Source organism: Ahaetulla prasina, chromosome 4 (assembly GCF_028640845.1).
Source record: "Ahaetulla prasina isolate Xishuangbanna chromosome 4, ASM2864084v1, whole genome shotgun sequence".
In the NCBI taxonomy this organism is placed as follows: domain Eukaryota; kingdom Metazoa; phylum Chordata; class Lepidosauria; order Squamata; family Colubridae; genus Ahaetulla; species Ahaetulla prasina.
The window spans coordinates 78,363,273-78,377,703 of NC_080542.1; the positions used below are offsets into that span (position 1 = coordinate 78,363,273).

At 39.1% G+C, this 14,431-nt stretch overlaps 1 protein-coding gene across 1 annotated transcript in view; it reads right to left on the reverse strand.

Moving 5' to 3' along the window:
• Positions 1-14,431, reverse strand: part of STAC (SH3 and cysteine rich domain) — a 234,130-nt gene that overhangs the window by 131,987 nt on the left and 87,712 nt on the right. The window contains exon 3 of the mRNA XM_058184234.1: positions 876-976. Within this exon, the coding sequence (XP_058040217.1) occupies positions 876-976 (101 nt within the window). The remainder of the gene's footprint in view (positions 1-875; positions 977-14,431) is intronic.

Genomic DNA, 14,431 nt, shown 5'->3' on the forward strand with positions numbered 1-14,431 from the left:
GAAAGAAAGAGAAAGGAAATGAAGATATGAGACTGGGAGAATTAAAGGCAATAGGCGTACACATTTAAATTTGAAGACAAAAAGGCATTTCAGAGCCCATTCACTTAGCATCTGCTCTAACTCTTACAGCAGTTGCACTTTTCCCCACAATCATGAAAATGCGCTCTGCATTTTTTAGAAATTCAGAAAGATTCAGAAATCCTTACTTATCAAAATGTACATAACTACAGGCTTACATTGCAAAATTAATATTTAAATAGGACCATTATAATAATATGTATAGCATTTGCACATTAAAGTGTTTTAAGAGAAGTCTGAGATGAAGCCTTCATGGAGAGGAACTAATAGGACTTTTGTTCTGATTCAGAAGGAAACCAGGAACCCAAATTTGCTTTTCTGCTGAATTTAGGGCACAGTCCAGAATTTAGGTGGCCCTTGGTCAAGGTAGCTTCAACTGATCCTCCTTAATTTGCCTTTTTACAAATTTGTGGATTTGGAAATCTGCAAACAGTCTAAAAGCAGAGTATAAGACAAGAAAAGCAGACTGCTTCACTTCTTCAGTCTTGCCATTGCTTGCAAACTAAAGAAAGGATGGAAATAGCTAAAGGAACAGTAAGGAGGACCCAGAAGATTGTAGACAAAGACAGTCTTTGCAGAAAGAAGAATGTACAAAATGAAAACACTCAGTATTATCTTTGCCAAAAGGAACTATGCTACGTAAACATAAAGAGACAGGGAATGATTTCTATAAACTTTTAGTAATGCAGGTATATTTCTTTAACTCAGCTAAATCAAGAATATTGGAGGGATCTGTTGGACCAACATCTCTTACTGAGCCTTATTTGCAGGTTTATTCAATAGTTATATTGGCTTACCAATTTGCCCATGCACCGTTGCTGTCCAGTGCTTTCTGCACATTTGTGGTGAATGCTCAATTTGCATGCCTTACAGCGTAATCCATGTTTAGCATTTGTCCCTGTCAAAGGCACAGATACAATCAATAGTTTCCATATGCTCACCAAATGACATGGCATACAAATTCAAATGAGATTCAATTTCCCTGCATTGCAAAATTTCCAGTCTTATTTTAAGTGAGTGGAATCTGTTTCATTTTTCATATGATGAAGTGAGTCTGGAAAAACTTATTTTATCTGCAAATAATTGCATCTCAAATATATGAGAAAGCAGAACTGCACATAGGTAAATGATTACTAAATTTTTTAAAAAGATTTTAACTCAATCTTTATTATTTTTATGAATAATTCAAGATGGTAAACATATCTAATACTCCTTTCTCCTCCTATTTTTCCCCATAACAAAAACTCTGTGAGATAAGCTGGAATGAGACATAATGACTGACCCAATGTCTATCAGCTGGCTTTTCATGCTTAAGCGGGACTAGAGATCACAGTCTACTGTGTCATCTTTCCCCTTTAAAAATAGAAATATATGAAATATTGCAAGGGCCTGGCAGGCCTGTGAGAGATCCCATGGTTTTACCAGTGCAAAAGAATGCAGCAAGAAAAAGGTTCCAGATGGTGTTAGTACTAGCATATGGTGCAGTGGGCATGATGGCAAGCAGGATCAGATAGGTAGGGCCAGGTGGCAGAGCTAACTGTAAATATAAGTGAGCCCAAGTTGGCCTGAAGTTTGTTCATGTGACTGTGGGTACTACAGCAGCCAATACTATTGGTTATAACTCCCTTTGTTTTACCCATCATAACTTAGAGTGGTTACTAAACAAATGCATATTAAGCAAAGACTTTGAATGAATAGAACAAAATAGAAAAAAACCCATAGATCTAGTCTCCACTCTCACTTACAACAAAGATATTTACAGAAATGCTTCCCTGAAATATTTTTGCCATACACCTTGTATTGTTGGTAAAGATCCAGCAATGGGATTTGGTTAGTAAAGGGGTAGAATACCAGGTCCAAATCCTTATCATTTAAATAGACAATCCCACTGATATAAATGAAATCTGTTCCAGAACAGTAACTCTTGGTCATCACTATTTTCTTACTCAATTTTCTCAATCCAATAGGAAGATTAAGGCTTTCTCAACTTCCTGCCATACATTTTCCCATAATCCTCACCTGCATTTCCTATAGATTTTTATGCAACAAACATCCTGCACATATAACTCTGATCAGATTAGGGTACTGTCATTCTGCCATAGTATTGCCTATTCTGACTGGCAGCTGGACATCAGGATACAAGACTTTTCTATTCTGCAGCATCACATTAAAGTAGTGATTCCAGAGATTGGATATGGACTGTATCATTAAGCCATATGTATAAATGGTTGACTGAATAATTTATATCACGTTGAAACATCTAGCAGTAAAAGGGCAATTTTGAGGGGCAGAATTATTACCATTAATATTACTATTAACTCGATTACTGTTAATATTATGACATTGATTTTAATAGCAATAGTATTTAGACTTATATACCACTTCAAAGTGCTTTACAGCCCTTTCTAAGCAGTTTACAGAGTCAGCATATTGCTCCCAACAATCATATGCTAGCATTCTATTCCCAGAGCAGTCAGGATGCCTCATAATCTAAAGTAAAATACAAGTTTGGATTGTCTGTGTCCACTGCTTCATGAAAGAAAAACTAACAATTTCAGTTCTACACTTCACCACCGTGATGATCTAACCTGCAAGACTACAACGATTTCTACATTTCTTGAGGCCTGAAATAATTTAAGAAAAATAATGGAAAATTATCCAAGCCTTCTTTCCAGCATGTACTAGCCCATCCCCTGAACTTAACATGATAATCTGTAAGAAGTTCTGGCATCTTGCTTAGTTCTGGCATCTTGCTTAGAACTAATTCTGTGCTTTAACCTCTGGAACTCATGATCTCTTTTTTTCCCATATCTCATCTCAAATATGCAAATGTTTAAAGCTTCATAATTCAGTTCTGGATAGCAAAAATCTATTAAGGGTTATAAGAGATAACAGCATATCTATTTTAGCTTTGATCAGATAAACCAACTTTATATTCCTTCCTTTATTTTTAATAATCTTGATCCTTAATCCTCTCAGATAAAGTCCTGGAATTTGATTTCTTGTCATTTTTTTCTTTGTCCCCTCTCACAAAATTTTTCACACATCTCTTTGTAAACCTAGTATAAGAAAGTTATCCAGGTCATTCTATGGACTCATTGTGTTCATTCAATAGGAATTAATTCCAATAGAATTTTGATAGGATTCTGGAAATCTGTGTTGATTTGCACCATTGACATTTTTGTAGTTTTTCACTCAGAGAGAGAGAAAAAAAAACTATTGTTCACTTTTCCTTTCTTCTAATGTAAATTACACTCTAACTTCTTCTATCTAATTATAAATGTCACCAAATATAAAAATGGGGACCTAACTTCAGTCTTGCATTGGCCTATGATTTTTGTTCAGATTGCTAAAAATCAGAAAAATAGAACATATACTATTTTTATTTTTATCAAAATACATGCATTTTTCTTCTTCTTTTTGAAAGATGAATTTATAACATAATAAGAGTTACAGGATTCACCAGAGAATAATTTACTTCCCTGTGGAGAAACTGGTATGACACTTAGCAAAGTATGCATTTTATATTGTGCACTTAAGAAATGTTTAGAAGATATTTCATCTCAGTCTGCAGGTTCTCTTTAGAACCCACTGTGCATCTATGATGAGAAATCTCTCTCTAAAGCTGCTCCAAATATCCCTACAGGTAACAAATGTAATTCAATAACAGAAATATAAAGAGTTTGTCCTGTTGGGATTCATTTCATAGTATGGCTTAAAGCTTACTAAAAGGATTTTGATTTGTTTTCCTTAAGGGGAGCTGAAGATATTGACTTTCAAACAAAAAACACATTTGCACAAATCTGTGTTTACCAATATGGTGTGAATTTATGTGTTAGTGCACATAAACAGAAATATATGTTTCCTGGACATTTTTCTGCAAGTGATTCCAATTAGTACATTCATCTAAGTATCCATTGACTGTACCAGTATTTAGGCTAATTTGATGTAGGAAAACTTCTATTAAGAAAATATAGTCAATAAAATTAAATGCTTTGATACATTTGCATTTATTGAGATATTGGTAATAGTTTTTGAAATAGACAATAAAACATTATACAACTTTGAAACTGTCAGACTAGGCTAACGTGGGAAATTTAGCAGTCTACCTCTCTGTATATACTGGTAAGTTGATAGTTTTGAAGAAGCCCAAGCCTCCGTGAAATATCCTTAGTTCCCCAATGATTTTTTAAAAGTAAGTAAAAAAAATATGAAAGGATAGAAAATTAGTTAAATTGCATGCACATAGAATCTCACTATAATATCATGGCCACTTTGCAGTTCATTAAAAAAACCTGAAGGCAAACAGAAGCATAAATCCATATGTATCACTTAAAGACTGGGTAGATATGCTGCTTTTTTTCTTGTAATTGATCCAGCAATCAGCCACTTTTTATAAATAAGGAGGGAGGCAGAAATGTAACTTAGCTTCAAAAATAAATTAAAGCTCTCTGTGATATTATTTTGCACTAAATGGTTTTCAGAGCATGGGCATCTATCAAAGGGCAGCAAGGAAGGAAAGATGAATAAACAGCACAGATTATGATCCTAACAACAAAAAAACTCGTGTTCTTGAATCAAATGTCAGTACAAATCAGGACACAAATACATGAGGGAAGGATTTACATCATGACATTATCACATATTGATCATCATTTTTGCATAATTTTAGTTTACCCTCTTGTCACTTCGTGCCTATAGATGGTTATTGGAAAGACCATACATGTAACTTCATATAACTTTACATACATGCTTTCTCTCGTTTTTGAGATAGAAAAATAATTATTTCAGTCAAAGAGAGGCAATTGAGGTAGATAAATTCATGGTGAGTCATTGTGTTCTAATTTCAGTGATGGGATTCAAATATTTTTAACAACTGGTTCTGTGGGCATGGCTTGGTGGGTGTGGCTTGGTGGTCATGTGACTGGGTGGTCATGGCTGGGTGGCCATGTGACTGGATGGATGTGGCAAACTCAATGTCACTCATGTCAAGGGGTGCTTTGCCCAGCCTCTCTCCTTCCAGCCACTCCTTGTCACCCCCAGCCTCAACGTATATATAGTTGTGTAAAAATATTGTTCACCTTTTTTTGACTTTATTATCTGCATCTATATACTATAGATGTACTTTCATGGACTACTGAAAGGAGGAAATGGCTCACACGCTTTGCCCAAGAGTGTGATAGGCAGGTCACTAAACAGGCTTTTGAGGGGCTGCCACAAAGAAGGGTGGGGCAATGTATTTTCCAAAGCAGCAGAAGGCAAAACAAGAAACGATGGATGGAAACTGAACAAAGAGAGAAGCAACCTAAAACTAAAGAGAAATTTCCTGATGGTAAGAACAATTAACCAGTGGAACTGCTTGTCTCCAAAAGTTCTGGGTGCTCCAACACTGGAGGTTTTCTTTTTCTTTTTAAATAATTTTTATTATTATTTCTCTTTTAAAAACAAAACAAATACAAACAGAAAACATGTATTTCCTTTTTACAACAGTTTCAAATCGGTGTTCTTCTATCATGTACATTTCCCCCCAACTCTTCTGCACATATATTTAAGTTTATAGTTCCCTTATTCCTTATTCATATATGCTGCTCTTCATAGATTATATTGTAACGATATATTATTTTATTGACATTATTCATTTTATGACTTCTTCCCAATCATTCTTATTTACTACTTCTAATCCCCAACCAATCATAACCTTTGTTCCATACTAAGTAATATTCTGTTTCCTCCTTTTCTTTTATCTCTTTCATTAATTTGTCCATTTCCACACATTCCAAGATTTTTCTTATTATTTCTTCCTCTCTTGGTATATTATTATTTTTATAGTTCTGTGCATATATTATCCTTGTGGCCGTTAAGTATTGTATTTCTTTAGTATATTTTGTGGTAAATATTCCCAATAGGAATAACTCCGGTTTCCAGTCTATGGGTTGCTCAATTATCTCTACTAGCCATTTTCTAATTTTTGTCCAGTATCTTTTTGCAGATGTGCATGAGATCCCTGTCCCAGTTTGGGATAAATAGTTTTAAGGGGAGGGTAAGCGGTTTAATTGGTTTGCTTACCAGTGGTTCATCCTCTGGATCACATCCAAATGAGTGTGATTCCTCCTGCTGAGATGCCAGGGTTTCCTCCCCAAAGAGGGGGGGGGGATGGAAATTCTACGATCTCCATGCTCCTCAGGGCAGTCTCCTTCCCATGCTGACCAGGTTTTGCAAGTCCCACCCCTGGTAGATGGTTCCAGGCGGGTGTTTGCGAACAACATTCTGCAGCTCGGTGCCCCTCTTTTCCACACTTGAAGCAGGCTGAGGATTTAGGAGAAAATGCAGTTTGTGGTTTGAGGCTCTTGTTTCCATTGGGATGGGGATTTTTTCTATACTCGCTCTGCTCAGTACTGGTTTCCGGCCATATCGATCTCAGCTTCTTCGGTGGTGATGTACCACTCCTGTAGGTGATTTGGGGCACCTCAGGCCATGCAGGCATTGTATAGATCATCACTCAGCCCATCCTTGAAACAGCTCACCAAAATATCCTCTGGCCAGTTCACATGACATGCAAGGTCCTGGAATTCTTCAGTATACTCTGCTACTGGCCGTTGCCTCTGCTTCACCACCTTAATTTGGTCACGTGCTTTGCGATCTGCATGGGGGTCCTCAAACCGTCATCGCAGGGCCATCATGAAATGGCCAAAATCCCACAGTTCTGGTGCATTGGCATTATGCAGGGTCACTATCCATCTGGCGGCGGCACCCTTTACGGCTAGGATCACAACTTGCACTTGGGATCCTTGGGTTTGGAAATCACCCCCGTACTCTTGCATGTAAGTGAGCACGTGTGCCACAAAGAATCCTACTTGTTGTGAATTCCCATCAAAGTTCACCCCAAGGGAGGGAGTTTCTCTTTCCAGTTGCGGGACTCGGGGCTGGTTGGGAATGGGTGCCAGTGTGCGTGCTGCCTGGAAGGGAGGGTTTGCTGCTGCTGCACCATCTGCTCGATCAATGGGCTCCAGAAGGGGTTACCTCCCCTGGCATCATCCGTGACTGCTGCCCTTTTAGCACTCCTTGGCTGTCGTCCTGGGTTCCTTTGGATGTTGAGATTTTCCAAAGTTTCCATCACCAATAGGGTTATATACCTCTTCAGACAATCCTCCCTCAGTAGTGCTTCGGTTAGTGCCCCCTGGTCAGCGAGAGCTTCTAGTTCCAGTTTCCACCCTGGTTTTTGGCTACCGAGGCTGAGGGTGACTCCTCTGGTTCTCTCATTCCAGCTATCTTTCTTCCTGATGCCAATTGACCAGTGGGGCTTTTCGGGATTCTCCAAGGTTACCTCATCGTCTCTAATGGGGTGTACAAAACAGGCGTTTTGTCTGGCTGGGTGCTGGTTGATGTCTACCCCCAGCATTCAGCTTCTCCCTGTTCCCTGCTTTGTGTGGACATGGTTTGCAAGGTCCCCTCAGTAGAGCAAAGATTGCTTCTCTGGGTTGACTGTTTTGCAGACGTTGCTTTCTCTAAGGATTGCCTCTATTTCCCACTTAAGAAAGTAAGAAGAGTTGAAACTAGTATTTCAAAAGGAACCTTTTATTAAGCAGAAGTGACAGCAATGGATTTAAAGCAACCTCTGAATACCCTTAGGCAAGACAAGTAGCATTAAAGCAGTAGAGACCCCTCCCTTAAGCCAGAATGCAGATTTTAGCCAACACACAAGTATGAAGATGTTTTCTTTACCAGCTGCCCTGGGAACTGAATAAGCATGTATTCCTGAAGGGTTAACATTTTGTTCACCATCATGTACATATTTTGGAATGAGGGCAACGCTCTTATCTCGGATGGAAAACCTCATTTAAGCAGCGTTCCCAGCATATACAAGGATACAGGATGATACAAATTGTAACCCTGAAATATTTGTTGCTTTTACCTCTTTTGCACACATGCGCATACACGCATATTCACACAAAAGCCAATGATGTAATTACTAACCAATTATTGTGCCTTGGAGATTCATTAGCCAATAATGAAGTAACACATATGTTAGCTAAGCTGAGCTAAGTATGAAAAGCTATATAAACTTTGTGTAATGTTCAATAAGATGCTGTTGATTCTGGACATTGTTTACTGTTGATTCTATGGATTCTTTATGCTGTTGATTCTTCAATAAACTTTGTTACTGATTCTGGAAAAAGTCTGATTCATCATCTTCAGCCTTCGAGTCGTTTCAACAATTGGCGCCCCGAAACAGGGACTCCTTACTTCGTCTGGCAAGGACAGGTGCGCACCTTCAGCCTTCAGGCTTCTTCAACCATTTTTTGGTTTCTGTGAGTATGGGGTCTTCGCTTTCTCAAGGACAGAGAAAGCATGCAGAGCAGTTAGCTTATCTTCTTAAGAAAAATGATACAGTTGTTTCACAACGAGCTCTCTTTTGGCTGGTCCAAGAGATTGCTTTAAAATGTTCATGGTATCCTGACAAAGGCTCTTTAAAATTGTCAGATTGGGAGAAAATTGGAACAGCTTTGCATTCTGAGCCTAGGGCAGAGATAGAAGTTTTGCAAGTTTGGCATTTATGTTGCTATGCTGTAGAAACATTTTGTCATAAGGAAGTTTCTCTTTTATCACCTCCTTCGCCTCAGCATTCCACTGCTGTTGTGCTTCCTCTGGTGTCTGAATTATTATCTTCTGTTCCTTACATACTGGACAAAAGCCACAAAAACCTTCTCCTGACATTGTTTCACAATCTTCTTTTCAAAAGATGGTAGAAACTTGTAAGAAAGATGTTGCTATTTCTGGGAAAGAGTCAGCTGAATTGTCTGTGTGTCCTATTCAATATCATCAAGGACCTCAGGCTGGTCAACAGATAGCAGAATAGGAGGGTTTGCCATATCAAATTTTACCGGAATTGAAGTGAACTGTTACAGATTATGGAGTTAGTGGAAATTTTACAAAAGGTTTGTTAGAAGGCTTTAAGTTTTTGCTCAGGAAACTTGCCAATGGAGAAAACAAAGCATGCCTTTCCTGTAACACTACCCCCCTCTCTTGTGCAGCCCTAGCCACAGCCAGTAGTGCTGGGGTTGATTTAGTTACTCAGGAAGATTTGGATTTTAAGTATCCTTTAGAAGTTAAAATTGTGCATTCTCAGTACACTGGTCCTATTCCCTATGGTTCTTCTGCTCATAAATTGGGCTGTTTTGTGGTTCCAGGAGTAATTAATTCTATTATACTGGGGTTATTCTTATGCAAATCTGGGTTAATATTCCACAACATCTCTCTAAAGGCTCTCCTGTGGCACAACTTCTTTTTCTTCCATATGAGGTTCCTGCTTCTGGCATAGGGCATCGTGGTGATTCTGGTTTTGGCTTTACCTCTCTTTCTATAGGGATATTCATACTAATATATGGGGACAGGGACCTTCTGTCTCTTCTCAACGCTCATTTGGTTTTAGATGATGGCACTTCCTCTTAAATGGATTTGTTCTACACCTATTTGGATTGAACAATGGCCTTTATCATCTGAAAAATTGATTGCTCTTCATTCCTTAGTACAGGAGCAACTGATTGCTGGCCATGTTGAACCTTCCACTAGTCCGTGGAAAAATCTTCGCCAGATGAATAAATGTATTCAACCTATGGGTCCTTTACAATGTGGTCTTCCAAATCCTAATTTAATCCCACAGTCTCATAAATTACTGGTTGTTGATTTGAAAGATTGTTTCTTTACTATTCCTTTACAGCCACAAGACAAAGAAAAATTTGCTTTTACTGTGCCTGTGTTAAATAATAGCCAACCCACAAAACGCTATCATTGGTGTGTTTTACCACAATATTTTGTGAATCAAGCTTTGCAACCTTTTCGTGATCAATTTCCTTCTTATTTAGTCTATCATTATATGATGATATTTTAATTGCTGGCCAAGATTTGTATGAAGAACAAGTGTTACAAAAATTGACTGCCATTGTGGCCAGCAGGGGTCTCTAATAGCTCCTGAAAAAATACAGTGCACTGCACCTTACACATATTTGGGGCATAAAGTTTTACAATCTTCTTCTATCCCTATCTTACCTGAACTGAAAGAACAAACTTCATATACTTTAGTTCAATGGCAAAAATTGTTAGGCATAATTAATTAGTCACTCCATATTTTCAAATCTCTACAGGAGAAATGTTACCTCTTTTCTCTTTGTTAAAAGATTCCAAGTATCCTGGAGACTTGGTATCTTTCACCACCTTGCAGAAGAATTGTCTACATGATATTCTAACTAAGCTTAAACTGTAATATGTTGCTCAAATAGCTTCTACAGCTATGGGATTAGCAATTCTTCCTATTTCACCTTTACCTACTGATTGTCTTTATTCTCTCTTTACTGAAAAGGCAATTCACATTCATGAATGGTTAAATTTATCTGCTTCTCCTCCTCAAAATATTTTTCCTTATCAGCTTTAGAGGAACTAATTATAAAAGCACGGAGATATGCTCTACAATTAATAGGTTGAGATTTGGATGGTGTTGCTTTCACTCGTACTAAACCTGAACATGAACATTTAATGACTGTCTCTGACTCATATCAGATTGGTTTTTCTCAATATCTTGGTGATATTAGCTATTCTTTGCCTAAAGATCCTCGAATAGTTATTACAAATACATTAAATCTGATCATTTTCAAAAAGATTGTCGTTCTACGCCATCTACTAGTGTTAACCGGTATATCTTGCTATGCAATCTTCCTTATGCTTATTGTGCAGTTTCTCTTGATGTCAATCTCTTGTCTTTATTTTTATCTCTAAAACATATTTTGGATATTTCATCAAAATGCTAAATCTTTGGCTAAACAATTTCATAATCCTCTTTCTCAGGCTCGTGATATTGTTCGAGGATTGCTTCTTGTCAACAATTTGCTGTTCCCTTTCCTATGGGGGTGAATCCTCGTGGAACAAAAGGTAATCAAATTTGGCAAAGGGACGTTGGTCTTACCGTGATATGTCCTTTCTCATAGAGGCAATGGGAGGCGCCATTTGAGTTATTCCAGTCTCTAACTCTACAGTCTCTGAGTTGAAATAAAAACTTCTGAGGACCCGCCTCCCTGGTGATGTTCCCCAGCATTTGACAATGAAGCCGAAGCGATCCAGCTAAAAATTAGAAAAACAGGAAAACACACAAACCCCCACGGGAGTCGGACCTGACTGAAACAGGGTGGGACTGGCGCCTCCCATTGCCCCTATGATAAAGGACTTATCACGGTAAGACCAACGTCCCTTCTCCATAGTGTGGTGATGGGAGGCGCCATTTGGGGATATACCAAAGACTGATGAGCACTACGGGCGGAACTGGTCTGGGCCGATGACCCTGACTCTTCATGGACTTTCTGCAAGACCCTCTGCCGAAAGGCAGCCTCTGCCGAGGCATACATATCCAGTCTATAGTGACATATGAAGGGAGATGGAGAAGTCCATGTAGCTGCCCTACAAATCTCCTCCACCAAAGCCTGGGTAGCCCATGCTGCCGTTGTAGCTGCACTGTGAGTAGAATGGGCCGTTAGCCCCTGAGGCACCGGAAGAGCTTGAAGCTTGTAAGCGCATGCTATACATGACCTAAGCCAACGCCCCACTGTGGAAGATGTCACCCTTTGGCCAAGAGTTGACGGTTGATAGGAAACAAACAGGGATTCAATCTTCCGAAAGGAAGAGGAGATATAAATACGGAGGGCCCGCCTAACATCCAACATATGCCAGGTCTGCTCCAAGGTGTGCCGAGGCCTTGGACAGAAGTCTGGCAGGACCAACTCCTGTGCTCGGTGAAACGAGGAGTTGACTTTTGGTATCAAGGCAGAGTCCAGCTGCAGGACCACTCTCTTGGAGTGAAAGATATACAGGTCCTTCCTCACCGATAAAGCCGCCAACTCCGATATCCGTCGGGCCGATGTGATGGCCACAAGGAAAGCAACCTTACATGATAGGAGCCGAAGACTGGCTTCCCTCAATGGTTCAAAAGGGGCCTTGGTCAGCAGGTATAAAAATGAATGTTTTGCCTAAATTCTTGTTCTTGTTTCAGATGATACCAATAATTAAGAAAGACAAAAATTTGGAAGAATGGCAGATTGGAATTAATAAATTTATATGGGAAGGGAAAAAAGCGAGAGTCAAAATGAAAATAATGTAAGATACACGGGAAAGAGGAGGATTAAAAATGCCTAATTTAAAACTGTATTATGAAGCAGTTGTTCTTTCGGTAATAAGTGATTGGTTTAATTTGACGGAGGAAAGGATTTTGAATATAGAAGGTTATGATTTATTATATGGTTGGCATGCATATTTATTGTATGATAAGAAAGTAGATAAAGCTTTTAAGAATCATGTGTTGAGAATTTCTCTTTTGCGTGTCTGGAAAAAATATTATTATAAGTTAAATTATAAAATTCCCATATGGGCAAGTCCTCAGCACGCAGTAGAGAATATAAATATAGAACAGGAACAAGAAATGATTACTTATAAAGATCTTTTATACAATGAAAGGGGAAATCTACAATTAAAATCTTTGGATACATTAAAAGAAGAAGGGAGGAATTATACTTGGTTTCAATATGGACAGTTAAAGGCTAGATGGAAAGAAGATCAGAAAATTGGTATTATTCAAAATGAAGAAAATTTGGTTAAACAAATTAGAAATCAAACCCGGGGCATATAAAGAGATTGTATACTGTGTTGATAGAAATAGATTCTGAAAGAGATTTAATAAAGGATTGTATGATAAAATGGGCACAGAATATTCAAGAACCAATAATGTTGGAAACATGGGAAAAAATTTGGGTTAGAAATGTTAAATTTACGCAAGCGCAGAATTTAAGGGAAAATTTATAAGATGTTTTATAGATGGCATTTAGATCCTAAGAAATTATCATGTATGTATCCAGATATGCAAGCGAAATGTTGGAGATGTAATTGTGATGATGCTACATATTTTCATGTATGGTGGACTTGTAAGAAAATTAAGTCTTTCTGGATAAGAATCTGGTGGATTATGCAGAATGTTCTGAAGAAGAAGATAAAGTTCCTACCGCAATTTTTTCTTTTGGGAATAACAACGGACTGTACAGTGATTGAGACTAAGTTGATTTTGAACTTAATAACAGCAGCAAGACTGTTGATTGGACAATATTGGAAGAAAAAAGAATTACCCACAATAGAAGAATGGATATTGAAAGTTTCCAATTTGGCTGAGATGGCTAAAATTTCAGCCTTCTTGAAAGACAGTACTCAAGAAAAATATTTAAATGAATGGAAGAACTGGATTGATTATATTCAAAATAGATATCAGATTAAGAAATTTCGGATTGCCTTTGAATGAAGGATGTTGTTTTTGATTTTAATGGAAGAAGTCAGGTTATGTGGGAGAGAAGGATTATAATTGTGTTAGATTTTAAAAATTTAATGTATGACTGTTTGTTTAATGAACTATACCTTGTGTTTGCTCCGGGAAGTCGGGGGGGAGGGGTTTTTGGAGGGAGGGGGGAAGGTGGGGGAGGGGGAAAAATTTAATTGTTGTTCTAAAACTTTATCAATAAAAAAGGGGGGGGCCTTGGTCAATGCCTGCAAAACCTTAGCAAGGTCCCAAGTTGGATAACGGTGCAGCGTAGGAGGGCGAAGATTAGAAGCCCCATGCAGAAAGGTACACACCCTCGGATGGTGAGCGAGGAAGCCCCAGTCCCCAAATGGCAAAATGGAACCCAGTGCAGCCAGCTGCCTCCTCAAGGTATTAGGAGAGAGCCCCCGTTCAAGGCCATCCTGTAAAAATTCTATCACCTTCACCACTGAGGCCGAAGTAGGATCCTAATTTCTTGAATTACACCACTCTATAAAGGTGGCCCATGTGGCATTGTAAATGCGCATGGTCGAAGGCCGCCTGGCCGCCTGCATCCTAGGGATGGCCCTGGAAGAAAACCTCTCCTGTTTCAAGAGCCTCCACTCAATTGCCAAACGGTCAACTGGAGCAGCTGGGGCTCAGGATGAATCACCGGTCCTTGACTGAGGGAGACAATGTCTGGGGGAATCCTCCAGGGCTTGGCCACCGACAGGCCGACCAGGTCAGTGAACCATGGCCTCCTGGGCCAATGAGGAGCTACCAATAGTATCTCTGCCCTTTCCAACAGCACCTTCCTGATGACAGCCGGGATTAGTGGTAGAGGAGGAAAGGCATATAAGAGGCCCTGGGCCATGGGGTCCTCAGAACATCCACCCCCTCTGCTCCCGGGGCTGGAAAGCGTGACAGGAACTGGGGAAGGTGAGTGTTCATTGGGGATGCAAAAAGATCGATTACCGGCTGGCTGAACCGGTCGATGAAGGCTGCGAATAGGCTGGGATGGAGCCTCCACTC